This window comes from Falco naumanni, chromosome 20, assembly GCF_017639655.2.
Source record: "Falco naumanni isolate bFalNau1 chromosome 20, bFalNau1.pat, whole genome shotgun sequence".
Classification (NCBI taxonomy): Eukaryota; Metazoa; Chordata; class Aves; order Falconiformes; family Falconidae; genus Falco; species Falco naumanni.
In genome coordinates, this window is record NC_054073.1 from 2244607 (window position 1) to 2262216 (window position 17610).

Genomic DNA, 17610 nt, shown 5'->3' on the forward strand with positions numbered 1-17610 from the left:
TCCTTGTGCCCCCTCCCCCGCTGCGTTACTCGGGGTCCCCCCATGCTCCCCCCCCTCAGCAGGGTGCCGCCGGCCGCCCCTGCCTCAGTTTCCCCAGGCGGGAGCCACGGTAGTTGCCAACACCTTTATTGGAGACATCGGGGGGACATACGTGCCCCCAGGCTGGGGGTCCCTGCATCCCCCACCCCCTGGCCCACCCCCCGGTGCGGGATGGCAGAGCTGCCACATCCAGCCCCGCTCCTCCGCGCTGTGGCCCCAGCTCTGCTCGGCATCCTCATCCTCATCCTCGTCGGGGGCCTCAATTAGTCTGTAACGAGGCAGGGGCTGCCCCTGGCAGTGCAGCGCTGGGGGGCCGTGGGCACCCCTGTCCCATTGCTGGCGCTACATGAGGCAGCACTGCTCGCCGCCCGCCGCGCCCGGCAGCTCCAGGTTGAAGCCAGGGGGCTGTGGGGAGGAGGGGGGAGTGAGCTGGGGGACCCAGGGGTCTGGGGGGGGTCCGGGTGGGGCCCCCGCCCCCCCAGGGGGCTCCCGGTGACACTCACCGACTCCCCGGCCAGCTCCTTGGGCGGGTGTCCCAGGTCCTGCAGCTGAGGGCGAGACACAGGGGGTTAAGCGTGGCATTGGAGGGGGGTGCAGCTGGCATTGGGGAGGTCAGGGGTGTCTGTCCCCTCACTACTCACCTGCTGCATGAGGTCGAGGAGGGTCTCGAAGCGTGCCCGCCGCTCCTCCTCGCCCTCGCCTGGCTGCTCACCCTCCAGCTGCCGGCAGATGCGGCCCATCACGCCATGCTGCGCCCGGTACCGCTCGTACTGCTCAGCTGGCAGCGCCTCACCGTGCTGCCGCAGCCACTCGGGGTACTGTGTGGGGACGGTGGCAGGTCACGCCGGGACTGCCACGTGCGTCCCATGCCCTGGCACAGCCAGACCCCCCCCCCCCCACCTTCTCGGTGATTTCCTTGAGCGAGGGGTAGAGCACATCCTTGGAGAGCAGGCTCTGCATGATGCTCTGCATGACAGGCAGGACACTGCCCTCGCCGTCGCCTTCCTCCAGCCCCAGCCCCTCCAGCGCCTTCGCCAGCTCCTCCTCTGAGGCCGAGGAGCTCTGCAAGGACATGGTCAGCACCCCCCTGGGATGGGGTCACCGCCGGGGGGACCTCGCTTGGCTGGCGGGAGGGCGGCTGTACCTGCAGGTCGGTGGCGTTCTTGGCTAGGCCGCTCAGCGTCTCCTTCAAGCAGGAGGTGAACTCCTGCTGTGACGTCGCATCACTGCCTGCAGGGACCAGGAGATGCTGGCTGGGGATGGGGGGAGACCGAGCACCCTGTGGCACCCCGCACGACAAGGTCTTGTCTTGGGGACCCTGCTCCCAAATGGGGGTCCTGAGAGCCTGCAGGACCGAGGTATCCCCTGAAAGCCCCCCAAATCTTCCCCCCGTCCTGCTCCACCATGGTAGTGGCTGGCGGAGCTTGGTGAGCCCTGGCACCGCACCACCAGCGAGGTGCCAGCCAGCCCCAAGCTGAACCGAACCACCTAGCATGGTGGGAACCCCTCCACCGCCAGTGCCCCCAGAACCCCATCCCACCCTGGGCCGGCACACGCTGCTCGCTCTGCCGTGACCTCGGATCCCTGCCTGCCGGCAAGAGGTTGCTGGGGCCGATTCGGGTGCTGCCACGCTGCTGGCACAGCAAGGTCTCAGCAGGCTGCAACACGCCAACCCTGGCGCAACCGAGCCAGCAGCCAGGGAGGGCGGCCGCCGCTTCGCCGTCTTCTTAAACCCACTGGCAACAGCGCTGAGGGGTTGCGCCCGGCGGGGCCGCCCGCGTGCCGGCCCCACTCACCCACTCTGCCCGCCGCTTCCGACAGCTTCTGGAACTGCTCCACCAGGTGCGGCTCCTCCCGGGCCAGCTCCTGCATGGCCTGCTCGAACTCGGCCGCGGCCTGCGAGGCCAGCTCCCCCTCAAACAGCTCCTGGAAGAACCTCTCCTGCGAGGCGAAGAGGGAGGCCTGGGGAGAGGGGCACGGTCAGGCCCCCCCACCGCGTGTCACTGTGTCCCCCCTCCCTGCGAGCTGGGGCGAGGGCGGCGGGCGCATCCTGGCAGCGGCGCACCTTGGCGGCGGCGCTGAGCGAGGGCTGCGCCCCGGCGGGGGGCGGCGGGGGGGGGGGCGGCGGGCCTGGCCTTCTCGAAGTCGTCCAAGGCACCTGGGGAGGGGCTGGGCTGAGGGGGGCCGCCGGGCACCGCTGGCCCAGGGACCCCCCATCCCCGGAGTAGCTCCTGGCACCCCACAGTGACCCCCACCCTGTGGCACAGGCTGGCCCCCCCTGCCTTGCTCTGCCCCACGGACCCCAATGCCAGCCCCGTCTTGGGGGGCCTGCCCTGAGACCCTCACACTGCTGTGCCCCAGTAAGCACCCCAAAGACCCCCTGCCCCACCGCACCCCCCCAATAAGTGCACCCCAAAGACCCCCTGCCCCACTGCACCCCAATGACCCCCTGCCCCCCTGCACCCCCCCAATAAGTGCACCCCAAAGACCCCCTGCCCCACTGCACCCCCCAATAATTGCACCTCAAAGAACCCCTGCCCCACTGCACCCCAAAGACCCCCGGCCCCCTCTCTTACTGTCGAGCAGCTCCTCCAGCTCCGGGTCGGGGCCCGGGCCCGGGCCCGGCTCCGCCGCCATCTTGGCGTCGGGTCCGCCTCCGCCGGGAGGCCCCGCCTCCCGCCAGCGAGCCCCGCCCCGCGCGGCGCCGTTCCCCACTGCGTCCGCCAGGCGGCGCCGCAGCGCCCGGGGCGTGGCGTGAGGCCCCTCAGTCGGGGCGGCGCGACCACCCAGTACCGCGGAGCCGGGGCAGCCCACGGGGTCCCGGCCCTGGGGTCCCGGTCCCTCGGGTCCCAGCCCTCGGGATCCCGGCCCTCTGGGAGTCCCAGCCCACGGGATGCTGATTCCTGAGGTCCCAGCCCCTCGCGGGTCCCAGCCCCTCGCGGGTCCCAGCCCCTCGGGGGTCCCGGCCCCTCGGGGGTCTCAGCCCCTCGGGCGTCCCAGTCCGTCGGGGGCTCCAGCCAGGGGGGTCTCAGCCCTTCGTGGGTGCAGATCGCCCACAGGGCCACTTGTGCCCTGTGTCCTTGGTGGGTCCCAGTGCCCAGGGGTCCCCTTGGGCAACGGGGTCAGAGGCCCCTGCGGAACCGGCTGGCCCCGGTCCCTGCTACACCCCACCAGCCACGTGTGCCCTGGGGCTGGGGCAAAGGCGTGGGGACGCGGAAGCAGCGTTCCTTCCCCTTTCCCCAAAAAGCTGCTATGCAAAGGGCTGGCAGCCACGGCATGGCCAGGAGCGTGGTGGTGCTCCTCTGGGGTGAGTGCCCGGGCACGGGCCGTGGGGCTGGCAGGGGACCTGATGCCATGGGGATGGGCGCCTGGATCCCTCCCTGCTTCGGGGAGCAGTGGGTTGAGGCAGAATCCAGTGGCACTGGCCAGCCCGTGGCAGGGAGCGTGGGGTGGCTGCGGGGTCCCCTGAGGTCCCCAATGCCGGCAGAGCCAGCCCACGGGGCTGCACGCCCAGCACGCCCAGCACGCCCAGCACTGTGGGCTGGGGTGGCCAGTGGGAACAGGGCGGTGGGGATGGCAATGCGGGGACAGGCGTTACAGGGGTGGAGATGTGGGGACTGACACCATGTGGCTGGGGTGCCTGTGGGGGTGGGGACATGGGGATGGGGCTGTGGAGATGGGGACATAGAGATGAGCACTGTAGGGATGGGGACAGGTGCCATAGGAATGGGGCCATGGGGATGGGGCCATGGGGACGGGGCTGTGGAGGGGGCAGACATGTCCCTGTGACCTGTGCCAGCTCGGGGTAGCCATGGCACACAGATGTGATGCGTGGGTGGCTCTGATGCAGACATGTCCCCTGGGCTCTGCTGGGTGCCCTGGGGGACCATTCCCATGGCCTTTCCCATGGGTGCCAGTGACCCCGTAGGGACAGCTTGGGGACAGCCCCCACAGCCCCGTCCCCTGAGTGCTGGTGTCCCCGTGGCAGCAGTCCCCACCCAGCCCCTCTTCCCTTCTCCCTTCCAGCCCAAGCCCTTGGCCTCGCTGGTGAGTCCTCACTGCCGGTCCCCAACCCTGCTGTCCCCAGGCACCCCGGGTGGCCTGGCAGCCTGGCATCCCCTGTCACCCCGCAGGCACCCAGCTCAGCCAGCTCACGCTGGATCCTCCCTGGACGCCGGTGTTCCAGACTGAGATGGTGATGCTGACTTGCCGGGGCTCCGGTATGCCTGGCCACACTTACTGGTACATCAACAATAGGCTGTGGTGGCAGGAAGGATCTGACCGCATCCGTGCCTCCAAAGACTACCCCGGCAGCGGCAGCTACCAGTGCCGTGGCCCCGGTGCTGAGCTCAGCCCCCCCATCACCCTCAGCTTCTCAAATGGTGAGGGGCAGGATTGGTGCTCTCATCTTGACACCTGCAGGTGTCCCCAGGGCTCTGGGTGGGCTCCATTTCACAGCCTCTTGCCCCTCATGTGACAGGAGCCCATCCTGTGCACCCAGGTGCATCTGTGTGCACGCTGGCTGCATCGCTTGCGCATCACTGGGTGCAATCCCCGTGCATGCTGGTGCATCCCCCTGCACACCAATGCCTCCCCATGCAATGGGAGCCCACTGGCTGCATCCCTGTGCCCCAGCTGCCACAGCCTTCTCTTGCAGACTGGCTGATACTGCAGGTGCCGGCGCAGACGCTGCTGGAAGGGGACAGGCTGCAGCTGCGCTGCCGGGGCTGGAAGGACAAGCACATCAGCCAGGTGCAGTTCTTCCATGAGCGGGATGTGCTGAAGGGTCCCACCCTGGGGGCTGAGCTGTACCTGCAGCCCCTGCAGCTGCACCACAGCGGGCACTACCACTGCCAGGCTGTGGTGCAGTACTTGTTAGCAGGGTGGCAGAAATCGGCACCGGTAATGGTGACAGTGCAAGGTGAGCACCCACTCCCCTCACCCACCCAGTGTGGTGCAGCCTCCCTGCCCCTACCTAGCAGGCTCGGGGTCACCGTCGCCCCCCCGGCTCCTTCCCAGAGCTCTTCTCGGTGCCAGTGCTGCGCCTGGAGGGCCCGGCCGAGATCACCGAGGGAAGCCCCCTGGCCCTGAACTGCTCCAGCCGCTCCAGCCCCCTGCGGCCTCCTGCCCACCTCCAGTACATCTTCTACAAGGACAGGGTGGTAGTTGGGGGGCCCCAGGGCTCCCCCCAGCTCCAGCTGCTGGCGGTGGGGCTGTCTCACTCAGGGAACTACTACTGCGAAGTGCGGACAGAGACAGCCAGCGTGTGGAAACACAGTGCCCCGGTCACTGTCACCGTGTACAGTGAGTGTGCAGGAGGGATGGGGGTGTACCAGGCCTGGGTAGCCCCCCCAGGTCCCCCCATCCCTTCCCAGGTCCCTCCATCCCTCACCACACCCTTCTGTCCCTCCCTGGGGTCCCCCCACCCCTGCCTGGGTCTCCACTCGCTCTTCTGGCCCCCCCATCCCTCCCTGGGGTCCCCCCTCTCCACGGGTTGCGGTCCCCTGTCCCTGCCCATCTCCTCCCCGCAGGGGTCCCAGTCTCAGGGGTGTCCCTGGTGGCGCAGCCCCCCGGGGGGCAGGTGGTGGAGGGCGACCGCCTGGTGCTGAACTGCTCGGTGGCCGTGGGGACGGGGCCCCTCTCCTTCTCCTGGCACCGGCAGGGCTCAGCCACACGGCTGGCCGTGGGCCCCCGCTACGAGCTCCACGCCGCGGGGCGCCAGGATAGCGGCCGCTACCACTGCTCCGTCACCGATGGCAGCACCACAGCTGACAGCCCGCCGCTGCGGGTCACCGTCCTGGGTGAGCAGGACCCTCCGGCTTGGGGTGCCCCCCACCCGCAGCATCGGCCGGTCCCACGCCGGGGAGCAGCCGCTGCTCTGACCCTGGCACTGTCCCTCTGCCTGGCAGTGCCGGTGGCCGGTGCTGCCATTGCGATGGCAAGGACGGAGCCGTCGGTGCTGGCGGGTGAAAACCTCAACCTGAGCTGCTCGGTGCGGGCAGGCACCGCACCCGTGAACTTCACCTGGCTGCGGGACAGGCAGGAGCTGGGCTGGGGGCCCCTTCTGTCCCTGGGGGCCGTGGGGCCTGAGCATGCCGGCACCTACCAGTGCCTGGCCACCAACAGCCTGGGCACCCACCGCGTCTTCTGGGCGCGCAGCCCGGTGCTCACCCTCTCCGTGGTGCTGCCGGGACAGGGATGGCAGCATCAGGGCACAGGTGGGGGTCGCACTCATCCCCCCCCTCCCCGGGTCCCTGTGGGGGTCCACCCCCCGGCGCCAGGGCTGACACAGGCTCATCTCCGCTCTGTCCCCAGCCACGGCCACGGGGCTCAGCGTGCCCCTCCTGCTCCTGCTCGCTGCCGTGGGCTGGCAGCTCCGGCGCCGGCATCGTGCAGGTGGGTCACCTGCGCTGGGGGGCTGGGGGTCAGAGGTCCTGGCTGGGGTGAAAGACTCCCGCACCAGCTGGAGGAGGTGGATGGGGCTGCACCCCGTGTCCCCCGTCTTGGCTGGGGCTGAGCCCCCCAGTGCTCTTAGCTCCAGGGTGCTGGGGGGTAGTTTGGGGGTGCTCCCTGCTGGCAGCCCACGCTCCCCCATCTCATCTGGGTGTGCAGGGCTGAGCCCCTGGTACTGCCAGCCTGGGGTGCCAGCGGTCTAGGGGTCTGGGGGGGGGGTCGCCTCTCCTTCCTGGCCATGCAGGGCTGAGCCCCAGGGCCCTTGGCTTGGGATCCCGGGGGTCCCTCACCACTGTCACCCTGGGAACCCCCAGGGCCATTAATGCCCCTCTCTTGCCTTGCAGCCACCAGGAGAAGCCAGGGCAGGTGAGTGGGCAAGGGGGTCCAGCTGCAAAGCCCCTTCCCCCAGGGCTGGGACAGCCCCCTCCCCAGACACCCCATTGTCCCCGCAGGGACCCCACTGCCCCCCCGGAGCCTGAGGGTCACCTGCCAGAGCCCGCAGCCCACCCCAGGGTGCTGAAGAACAAGGAGGTGGAGGACGAGGAGGTGCTGTACACCCATGTTGTGGTCACCAAGCAGGGTGAGGGTGAGTACAGTGAGTAAGGGGACAGGGGACGCCACCCGCGTGTGCCACCACCCACAGCCTGCGCCCCTGAACCGATTCTCTTCCAGGCACATCAGCATCTCGGCCCCCCTGGGGCTCCCCCCATCCCCCACCCCCATGGGAGCCACCTGTCACGTACGCGGTGCTGCCGGGTCCCCATGCACAGCCACAACTCCCGAGTGACATCTACGAGAACATCCCGTGACACCAGGGACACCGCCCCTGCACTGGTGCATGCTGGTGTCCCCACCAGTGGGCACCCACGGGTGTGTCCCCCCCCACATACCCTGGGAAAACCCCTGGACACAAACCCCACGGCTGCCACGGGGCGCCCACTCGGCTCGGGGCCCGATCCGGATCAGCAGAGCCCAACTCGAGTTGGGGGGGGGATCCTGTGTGGGGCTACACAGTGACCCCAGTGCTCCCCATTCCCCCTCCCAGCACCCTCAGGGGCTCCCTGTTCCCCCTCCCAGTCCTCCCCCTTCCTGCCAGGACTCCCCAGTGCTGCCAGCAATCCCCTGCTCCCCCTGCAGCGGGACCCCCAAGGCCTGAGGAGCCCCCAGGGCCCCCCCCAGGCTCAGAGGTGCTGGGTTCTTGCTACTGGTCCCCTCCCCACCGAGGGTGCTGGGGGATTCTTTGCAGGGCCACAGCAGGGCACAGGAGCCGTTCCCATGGTATTGCCCCCAAAATACAGTGTTTTTTAGTTAAATGGGGAAATGGTGGGGTTTTTCTTCCACAGAAGCATCTCCTCTGCCCAGAAACACACAGCAGCTGCTGCTGGGCACTGGTTTTACCATCTCCAGCCCCACCGTCCCCCTGTCCCCATGGCTCTATCCCCATCAGATGGTGCCACCATCCCCAAGGGGTCCCTGTCCCCAGCAGGACACGGTGCCACTGTCCCTGTCGAGCACCCAGCCCTGCTGGCAGCTGCCATCATCACTGTCCCCACACCGTGTCCAGCCCCACCAGCAGCCGGTGCCATCGTCACCATGCCATTACAACAAACCCTCCTGCTCTGTTTACACTGGTGCTGCTTTACTGGGTGAGGGGACACAGCACCATGTGCCCCAGGCAGCTCCAGCCCCACGCTGGCTCAGGAGGTCCCAGCACAGCAGCAGTACTCAGGCTGTGCCAGTGCCTGGTCGGGAGGCAGTTCGGGGCCAAACCCAGCCATTTCCAGGGGGGAAAAGCTCCAGTTCTCCATCACAGTCCTGGGGGAGGGAATGGGGGGGGGCATAGGGGCGTCCCCAGCTGCTGGGGGGGGATGGGGCAACGAGGAACGTCTGTGGCACGGCAGCAGGACACAGTCAGGAATGCTTCATCTGGAGGGTTTCATACATCTCCTGGCTCTCACCGCTGAGCCCCTGCATGGGAGAGGGGGTTACAGGGTGCTCCCCCCCACCTCACGACGGCCACCCCCCTCCAGGCTATCACCCCACTACGGGGGCTTCGCACCCAACATCTGCCCCAGGGAAGGGCCCTGGGCTGTTATGGAGTGGGGGGCTGCACCCAAGGTGGGTGCTCCCAGGGGGGGAATGGGGGACAGGGCACCCTCCCCCAGGTAACAGCGCACGTGGGATACAGCACCAGGGTGAGGCATCCCTACGGGGCGGGACACCCAGTGGGATACAGGCACCCCACCAGGGGACACGGCACCCCACCAGGGGACACGGCCATAGGTAGGGCCCCCCCCAGGACAGGACCCCCTCCCAGAATGCATCATCCCCAGGCTGACTTACTGCATAGACAGCTTCTTCCTTCTGCTCCAGGAAAGAGAAAGAGAAAGAGAAAGAGCTGAGGGGGGCAGGATGAGGGACACGGACACACAGACACCCCTGTCCTGCTCTGCCCCCCCCCCCCCCAATCCCTGGCGAAGTGGGGTGAAGCCATGAGGTTTCCTGGATTTCTTCCCCTCCCAGCCCAAGACCACCAGAGCCCTCCCCCCAGCATGTTCCCCTTTGCTTTCCCCTTCCGCAGCTACAGCATCAGCTAGGGTGGGTGCTGGCTGAGGGGGCCCGTCCCTCCCAGGGTACCCCAGCCCCAAACCACCCAGAGTCCTGGCTGCCCTTTGCTACCTCCTTGCCGGCTCCCTGCTGCGATGCTCGGTGAACCAGGAACTGCAGGGGGGCGAAGGGATTGCCCGAAATAAAAAATAAACAAACAAAAGAAATAAGAGGAAAAAGCCTCAGCGTAGGTGGGGAAGCCCTGGAAGCTGTGGCCTCCTGGGGGTCCCCCCCCAAAAAACAGGGTGTGCCAGGGGTTTAGCTGGTCCCTGAGATGAGGCCGGATCCTGGCACTCACCTTCAGGCGGCAATAGAGGACGGTGAGTACAATGCCATAGAGGAAGAGGATGGCATCCAGGACGTAGCAGATCTCCGGCTCCATCAGGGCCTCTGGGGACAATGGGAGGGTGGGAGGGTGTCCCAGGTCAGCATGGCCCCAGGATGGGTCCCGCACCCATCCTGGCTGCTGAGAGCTCAGCTCCGCCACCTCCAAGCATCACCACTTTCTGCGTGCTGCCAACAGCAGAGGGTCCCGGGGGATCCCAGGTGGCACCAACACCCCCTTGGATGGTGTTGGAGAGCACTGGAGCCCACCAGGACCTTCCCTGGGGTGCCCCTCCATAACACAAGGACCCTGGGAGGGGCCTTCGATGGATCCTGACTCACACCAAATGGCGAGTACGCAGTTCGGAGAGCCAGCCCAATGGCCATGCACCCACCCAGCTGCTCCCTATCCCCGCAGGACCCCCATCCCCACCTGTGGCCGGGGTCCACAGCAGCAGCAGGGCAGCGGCGAGCAGCAGGCGGGTGCCCATCCCTCCACGAGGCCCCGCGAGGTCCGGCCGGTCGGGGCTGTCGTGCCGCAATCAGCAACCGCAGAGAAGCGCCACCGCCACCCCTCCCCGGCCGGCTCGCACCGCCTCTGCTGGCTTCCCCCCTCCTCTGGCCCCGGTGGCACTGGGGAACTGGCCCGCGCAGCCGTCCCCACTTCCCACAATGGGCGGTGGGGATGTTGCTCAAGGGCCCAGCGAGCTGTCCCCGCCGTCCCCACGTGCCACCCGCCGTCCCTGTGCCCAGCCCACCCTGGCCCCGGTGGTACCGCAGCTCCCTCCCTGCTGCGGTCAGCCACAGGGGCTGCAGGAGCACCCACCAGCCACGGGGTGGACGAAGGCTGTCGGAGAAAGCCTGCAGGAATCAGCAGCACCCAAACCTGGGCTGCTGCAGGTGAAACTCTGTGGGTCCCCCCGGGCTCCTCCCGGCCACGGAGGGTCCTGCACCAGGGGGCTGCCACCACGGGAAGGGGAAGCTCTTGACCACAAGCCTCACATGGGAAAGGGAGGAGGGTTTCACCAGGCTTTGGCTGGATAAGGGAAGAGGCAGAGATGGGGCACTGGCCTGGAAGGACCCAGTTTAGTCTTTATTTGACTCAGATGAAGAAGGGGGCACGGGGAGAGGGGGGGGGCAGGGGGACCCTTCCGCCCAGAGCAGCACACACAGCAGGAGATGGGCACAGCGGGGCTGGCACCTCACCGATCCACCTCCCCGAAGACGATGTCCTGTGTGCCTGCAGGAGGGAAAGAGGGGTCATAGCATGACCAGCCCCCCACAATGGGGCAGAAGCCCCCCCAGTAGCCATGGGAGCCCCCAGTCCAAGGAGGGAACATACCAATAATGGCCACGACATCTGCCAGCATGTGGCCCTGCGACATCCGATCCAGACCCGCCTGAAGCAGAGCACAAGGGACCCCCATCAGTCCACAGCCCCCTCTCCAGAGCCCCCCCAAGCACCCCCCACCCTGGCCCCAGGCCTGCCCAGGCAGGCAGGGACAGCTCCGCTTCCCGGGTTTGCGAAACAATAGTGAACACACAGGGCCTGGTGGGGCTCACTGCTTCCAGAGCGGGTGCTGTGGTGGCAGAGGGGCCCACACCACCACCCCTCACCCATGGTGGATGGGCAGACAGGGGAGGGGGTGCTGCCCCAGCCAGTGTGACCCGCTGGGGAGGAGCTGGGGGAAGCGGTCAGTTATCAGCAGAAAAAGGAAGCCAGCTCTAACGGCAGAGGCACGAGAGGCGAGCTGGGGTCACAGCAGATGCGCTGGGGCTGCGGCGGAGCAAGCCCAGCCAAGGAGAGCGGGAAAGAGCACTCATCCCAGGCTGCACTTGTCCCCTCCAGCCCAAATCCCACCCGCACCGCAGGTACCAGCATGGCGATGCCACCAGCCACCCCAGCCTCTCCTACCAGGTGAGCGAATCCAGGTGCCTTGATCTTGCAGCGGTAGGGGCGGCTGCTGCCGTCTGAGACAAGATAGACACCAAATTCGCCCTGCAAGGACACAGGAATGGGGTTGGTGACATGGTGACGCTGCTGGGGGGCTGAGGCTCTGCATCCCAGCCGCACTGTCCAGCCCTCAAACATCAGTCTGGTACAAGAGCAGAGTCTTGGGGACAGGACAGCCCACCCAGTCAGTGACACAAGCAGCACAACGTCCCCAGAGAGTGGCACAGGACACCTTTCACCACAACAGAGCCCACTGTCCCCGTAACGCTATGAGAAGTTGCACCTTGGGGGCCTCAATGGCTGTGTAGGTGGCTCCAGGGGGCACCTGGTAGCCCTCCGTGTAGAGCTTGAAGTGATGGATCAGGGACTCCATGGACGTCTGTGGAGAGAGGAGGGCACAGTCACCAAGGGCGAGCAGCCCTGTGCAGGCAAGAAACACTGCCCGTCTCTGCCTGCGCCTCGGCAGCTGGTGACAGAGAGCAAAGCGTGGGAACCAGGGTGGTGGCCACGTTCATATGGCCACTGGCCATAACAAGCATGTGGAATGACGAGGCAGGGCACTGCCAGATCTCTTCCATGCCGGCTTCTGCTCTGCCAGCACCTGCCCTCACCAGAGTGGCTTTTTGGCCAAGCTGGGCTGGGCGAGGAAGAGCCAGGGCAGGGAGATTCCCTTCTGCTGCACGGGGCCAGGCTGCTGCAGAGCTCAGGCGCAGCTTCAGCAGGCAGGGAACCCCCCCGGCACAAAGCCGTGCTGCCTGCCCAGACGCTGCCAGACCCGGCAGGGACAGCACACAGCAGGCCAGGCAGTCCCCAGCTGAGCCGGGGAACAGACGCAGCAGCAAATAACATCAGCAAAAGCCTCAGCGGAAGCATCTGACATGCCCAACAGCGTTTCCTGCTCGCCAGCACCAACGCGCAGCCAGCAGCGAGGCCCGGTGGGGGAAGGCAGCATGTTTACCTTCATTTCTGCCCGCTTCGGAGGGGAGACTTTGGCATCATCTACTTTGATCTCCCCCTCAGGCATCTTGTTGAGGCACTGGAGGATGATACGGAGGGACTGTCGCATCTCTTCCACACGGCACAAGTACCTGTGGGACCCCCACGCTGCTCAGGACCCCATGCCCAGCATAGTGGGCGCCCCATGGGGAAGCCACAGCCTCATCACAGCCCCACAGTGGAGGTGTGACCCTGCCAAGGCCTCCCGCAGCCCCCGGCAGAGACAGCACGTGGTTTACCTGTCATAGCAGTCGCCCCGGGAGCCGATGGGGACGTCGAACTCCACCTGGTCATAGACGTCGTAGGGCTGGGTCTTGCGCAGATCCCAGTGGATCCCCGAGCCCCGGAGCATCACCCCACTAGGTGGAGGGAGGTGGGTGAGCAGCCCCACGCCAGCTCCCGGCCCTCCCCACACCCCAAAATGGACCCTGACACAGGGGAAAGAAGCAGCCACATATCCCTCGCCCGCACACTCCCCACAGCCCTGAGCAGCAGCCACAGGATGGCGGCTCAGGGACATCAGGCGAGTAAAGCCAGGCAGGACACAGTGTCACAGCTCTTGCCAAGCTGTGGTCACCGGAGAGCCGCCATCAGGCCCCGAGGCAGCTCCAATCAGCCATGGGGACTCCTGCAGTCAGGGCTGAGACCTTCAGACGCAGCTGGGCAGTGGCAGGAGGCTGATCCACCCCCTGCCAGGCATCCCTGGGAGCCACGGGACCCACCTGAACCCATAGTTGAGAGCCTCCTCTGCCGTTATCACCCCAATGTCAATGGTGCGGTTCTTCCAGATGCGGTTGTTTGTGAGCATCTGCAGGCAGCAAGGTGTTAGTCACCCGTCCCTCGCACCGGCTGCCCTCCCCAGCTGCACACCCTCTTTCCTGACCTGTGTCACCTTGTCACTACTGCCACAGGAGGAATAACCCCGTGCTGCCCGTGCCCAGGGGATAGGCAACGCAAGACTCCAGCCCTCAGAGTGCTGGGAAATGGGGACTGTCCCTCTCTCCCAGGTTTCAAGCAGAAGTCTGGCTCCCATCCTGCTCACCTCCTCCACCTCGTCTATCCGCATGGAGAAATTCTTCACAAACTCATAGATGTCATCCATCAGCCCCAGGGGCAAGTCCTGCACAGGAAGAGAGGGACGTCAGCCCACGCACAGCCAGCGGCACTGGGGACACGGGCAGGGAGGCAGGGGAAGGGTGGTCACCCATCCAGGGACACCTCGCACATCCCCGCCAGATGGGAAGGGCTCTGCAGGAGCCACAGTACAGCACAGCCACCCTTACCTGGTGCACCCCACCGGGGCGGATGTAGGCGGCGTGCATCCGTGCCCCTGAGACCCGCTCGTAGAACTCAAACATCTGTGAGGACAGAGGAGAGCCCACTGCTCCAGTGCATGGCCCCGCGGGCAGCACCGAGCCACAGATTTGCCCCTATGCCAATCCCCCGGTGTGGCTGTGCTGCACTTTACCTTCTCCCTCTCCTCAAACATCCAGAAAAATGGGGTCATGGCCCCAATATCCAGTGCGTGTGTGGTCACAGCCATGATGTGGTTGAGCAGCCGGGTTATCTCTGCGAAAAGGACTGGGGGCAGAGAGGGCACAGGTGGCTGAGCACCTCGGGCCTTGTGCCCCCTCCTTGGGGAGAGCAAACAGGGGCTGAGCCCCCAGAAAGCTGGGAGCTATGAGCTCTCAGCAGGGCAGGCAGGACTGCCTGCCTCCGGGATGGGAGCTGGAGCCTCACAGAAACAGTGTGGGGACGTGCAGGTACGCCCTCACCTCGGATCCACTGAGCCCGCAGGGGCGGGCGGATGTTGAGCAGCTTCTCTACGGCCAGGGAATAGGCCTGCTCGTTGCACATCATGGAGACATAGTCGAGACGGTCAAAGTAGGGCAGTGCCTGCCAAAAGAAATGTCCCTGAGTGGCGGCAGCTGGCACCTGCAGCAGGGTAGCAAACACCCAGGACTGATGGAGAGCACTCAGAAGCTTCACCGCAGCTGGGGAGTGCTGGGATGCAGCCACCAGGCGCAGCGTCCTCCCAGTTCAGGGAGCACCAAGCATGACAGCAGCTGTAAACACAGCCCAGAAGCTCCAGCTCCAGGCTGGAGCGGACACATGGACAGCCCTGCCTTGGGATAAGGCATGAAGGAAGACAGAAAACATCCCTCTGCCAGTTTTCACAGACACTGCAAGGGCCCCAGTCCCTTGTGCATCCTCAGCTGAAAACTGTCACTGCCACACAGCTGAGCGTGGGCGCTGTCCTGAGCTGCAGCAGCCAGCCAAGGCAGTGCCCCCCCGACCAGTCCCGAGCTATTTCAAGCTCCATTTCTCCTGCCAACAGAAAGATTAAAATCCAATCAGGATAATAAATCAGTGGGGCTTGTTTACAAACCCTGCTGCAAAACCCAACAGGCAAATAATCCCTTCCCAGTGCACCAAGGAAGCTGCTGATGCACCCAATCAGACAGCTGCAGACAGATGGACACCAACAACCCCTCAGCTCCTAGTTTTCTCACCCCAAAAGAACACCCCTGTCTCTCCCCAGACAGACACCAGCCCCTGGGATGGGGAAGCGTTGGGAGCCCACTGTACCTTACCTGGAGGTACGTCTTGTACTCTATGAGCTTCTCAGTGCCTCGGTGCAGGAGGCCAATGTGGGGGTCACACTTCTTCACCGTCTCCCCGCTCAGCTCCATGACCAGCCGCAGGACCCCATGGGCAGCCGGGTGCTGAGGCCCAAAGTTTATGGTCAAACTTGAGACTTTCTTGTGAGCCAGAGGGTCCCTGTCTGCTCAGGTAGCAAAGAGGAGAGTCAGACAGGGAGGAACATCCACCCCCAGAGGCACCACTGCCCCCAAGAGTGCTCGGCCTTTCCCAGCAGCACAGGCACGCAGAGCGGATGCTGGACAGGCGTTCAAGCCGAGCTCAGCGCTTGGCCGGACATCAGGAACACAGCGTCCCGACCGCCAGCTCCAGTCTCAGCTCAACGCAAGACCCCTGGGCCAGGTCCAAGGGCCTCCTGGGAGGCTCAGCCTGCGCTGACCGCTCTCCCCGGAGCGCAAGAAGCCAGGGAGGAGCCGGGGCTGCAGCGGAGACCAGGCACGGGGAGTTCTGCAGAACCAGCAAGGAGAACCAAGGAAGGAGAAGCTCAAAGCCTGTCACAGGAGCCCCTTGCAGCAGCTTGGGGGGGCACGGGTGGGGCTAAAGCTCCCAGCGGACTCGCCCCCTACACCCACATCCCTTGAAACCTGGGCACCCACGGGACACGCCGGAGAACAAGGCAGACCTGAGCCCCGCTGAGTCCTTGCAGGGCACCCCCCAGCCCCACGCGAGCCCCACTGGGCCCTGAGCACACCCCACGCAGACCCGAGCACCCACAGGGCATCCGAGGAACGCCGGTCCGGCTCTGGAGCCCACTGAGCCCCCCCGATGGCCCCCAACACCCCTCCAGGGCCCACCCGCAGCCCCTGACACCCTTCCAGAGCCTCCAGATCCCCTCCAGGCCGCCCGAAGGGCTTCAGAGCACCCCCAGAGCCTCGGCTCGCTGCCCCGGGCCCACCCGGGGCCTCGGCCTCTCTCCCCAGGTTTTCCCCCGGGCCCAAGGGCCCCGGCCTCCCCCGCCAGGGCCCCTCACCGTTCCAGGGCGGCGGCACCCACTTCTCCGTCTCCTTGCTGGGGTACATGACGGCGCCGGCGTACTGCTGGGCCCACTCCACATCGGGCTGCCACTGGTGCGCCCTGCGGGACGGGGACAGGCCGTGAGGGGGGGGGGGGACCGGCCCTGCCGCCCCCAGCCCCGGCCTCCCGCCGCCGCCCCCGGCCCCCCGGCTCCCCGCCGCTCTCACCGGGCCGGGGCCAGCCCCAGCCGCGCCGCTGCCCGCAGACCCGAAGGTGCCCGCAGCCGCCCGAGCGCCCGCAGCGCCGCCATCTTGCCCTTGGCACTGCGCGTGCGCCGCCCCCCCGCGCGGCCGCCAGGGGGCGGGGCCGGGCGCACGCCGGGGGCAGGCGGAGCCCTGCCGCGCCGCCGCGTTGGCTGCGGGCCGCACCGGCGCCGTTATTGAAGGCGACGGGAAACGGCCGCGGGCGTTGCCGCCATCTTTGTGCCGGGCAGAGGCTGGCTGCGGGACGGGGCGGCCTCGTGGGAAGGGACGGAGGGGACTGCGGCGGGCACGGGCATGTGGACGGAGGGGACGGGGTGAGCAGCATGTGGCGGGCGAAAGAGGAGCAAGGTGCCTTGGCGCGATGGCGGGGGGACGTGTGTCCCCAGACCTCCCTGCTCAGGGGCCGCTGCAGCTGGGGGTGGCCCCTGCCACCTTCTGTGACACCCACAGTGTCCCCGTGCGGGTGCTGGGGGGACAGGTACCGGGCTGCCATGAGGATGCTGGGTGGGGGTGACCAAAATAGTCCCGCATCCACCCTCGCCAAGCACACACACGCACCCCACCCCCACCATTGGGGAGTTCCCAGACTCTGGCATCTGGACTTGGCCCCCCTGCCAGGGGACACGGGGACCATCCTGCTGTGCCAGGACCCCCCATGTCCCCTGTGCCCCCCCCTCCCATGTCCCCACAGCCGTGGGGTCATGCTGGTTCCCGTGGCCTTCTCCTGCATCACTGTCCCCAGTGACGTCAGCAGCCAAACCCACGTCAAGGCTGTTCCTGAGGTCACACAGCGCAGCGTGAGTCACGGTGGCTGCGCAGGCTGATGCTGCCCAGATGTTGCCCACTGGCTGCCCCCCCTGGCATGGGGCCACCCTGCTGGGGCTGGGTCCAGCCTTGGGCAGGGGAGCTGGGCCAGGATGAGCCCCTGATGCTGAGCCCTTGCCAGCACCCAGGGGTGCCCCATGGCTCAGACAGCAGGCCTGTGGGGGATGCTGGAGCTGGGGATACTGAAGCTGGAGAGATGCTGGAGCTGGGGATACTGGACTTGGGGGGATGCTGGAGCCATCAGATGACAGAGAGGGTGGATTCTGCATGTGGCAGATGCTGAAGGTGGCGGATGTTGGCCAGAGCAGATGTCAGACCCTGGGGATGCCGGCTGTGCTGGATGCCAGAGACAGCAGATGCTGCAGCCCGGGGGATGCTGGAGCCTGGCGGATACTGCACGTGCTGGCTGCTGGCCACACAGGTGCCAAGGCCATGGTGAGCTCTCGGTGGGCTCCACGTTCCCATGGCGGCACTGTTCCCGCACATGGGTGGGTGCGGGGCAGGTGCTGTCCCAGCCAGGCCCGGCTGCGGTGC

The 17610-nt window shown here is 66.7% G+C and overlaps 4 protein-coding genes across 5 annotated transcripts; 1 reads left to right on the forward strand and 3 right to left on the reverse strand.

The window, feature by feature from the left end:
• Window positions 1-110: 110 nt before the first annotated feature.
• On the reverse strand, window positions 111-3161 carry PEX19 (peroxisomal biogenesis factor 19; the record flags this gene model as incomplete). Its single annotated transcript, XM_040577983.1, has 8 exons — window positions 111-444; window positions 543-587; window positions 681-857; window positions 940-1101; window positions 1184-1269; window positions 1836-1980; window positions 2105-2197; window positions 2616-3161. Coding segments are annotated over 8 exons (1317 nt in total), but the record flags the coding sequence as incomplete, so codon positions are not given.
• On the forward strand, window positions 3159-7805 carry FCGR2A (Fc fragment of IgG receptor IIa). Of its 2 annotated transcripts, none has more exons than XM_040618585.1 (11): window positions 3159-3346; window positions 4066-4086; window positions 4173-4421; window positions 4697-4960; window positions 5059-5343; window positions 5571-5840; window positions 5949-6257; window positions 6355-6435; window positions 6837-6858; window positions 6945-7078; window positions 7165-7805. In XM_040618585.1, exons 1-11 carry the CDS (start codon window positions 3292-3294, stop codon window positions 7299-7301), a joined length of 1827 nt encoding a protein of 608 aa, XP_040474519.1. In that variant the 5' UTR covers window positions 3159-3291; the 3' UTR covers window positions 7302-7805. The 2 variants fall into 2 exon arrangements, with proteins under 2 accessions (XP_040474519.1, XP_040474520.1); XM_040618586.1 differs by having other exon boundaries at window positions 6945-7072.
• Window positions 7806-8110: 305 nt separating this feature from the next.
• FCER1G (Fc fragment of IgE receptor Ig) lies at window positions 8111-10153 on the reverse strand. The gene is made up of 5 exons (XM_040577845.1): window positions 9857-10153; window positions 9398-9489; window positions 9172-9213; window positions 8836-8856; window positions 8111-8460 (listed from the first exon to the last, which is right to left on the reverse strand). The coding sequence occupies exons 1-5, from the start codon at window positions 9912-9914 to the stop codon at window positions 8404-8406; spliced, it is 270 nt and encodes an 89-aa protein (XP_040433779.1). The 5' UTR covers window positions 9915-10153; the 3' UTR covers window positions 8111-8403.
• Window positions 10154-10495: 342 nt separating this feature from the next.
• NDUFS2 (NADH:ubiquinone oxidoreductase core subunit S2) lies at window positions 10496-16331 on the reverse strand. Its single transcript, XM_040618684.1, has 14 exons — window positions 16216-16331; window positions 16005-16108; window positions 14968-15158; window positions 14149-14269; window positions 13842-13954; window positions 13657-13731; window positions 13416-13493; window positions 13096-13181; window positions 12613-12732; window positions 12336-12465; window positions 11661-11756; window positions 11339-11422; window positions 10766-10823; window positions 10496-10663 (listed from the first exon to the last, which is right to left on the reverse strand). The coding sequence occupies exons 1-14, from the start codon at window positions 16296-16298 to the stop codon at window positions 10626-10628; spliced, it is 1377 nt and encodes a 458-aa protein (XP_040474618.1). The 5' UTR covers window positions 16299-16331; the 3' UTR covers window positions 10496-10625.
• Between the last annotated feature and the right edge of the window lie 1279 nt (window positions 16332-17610).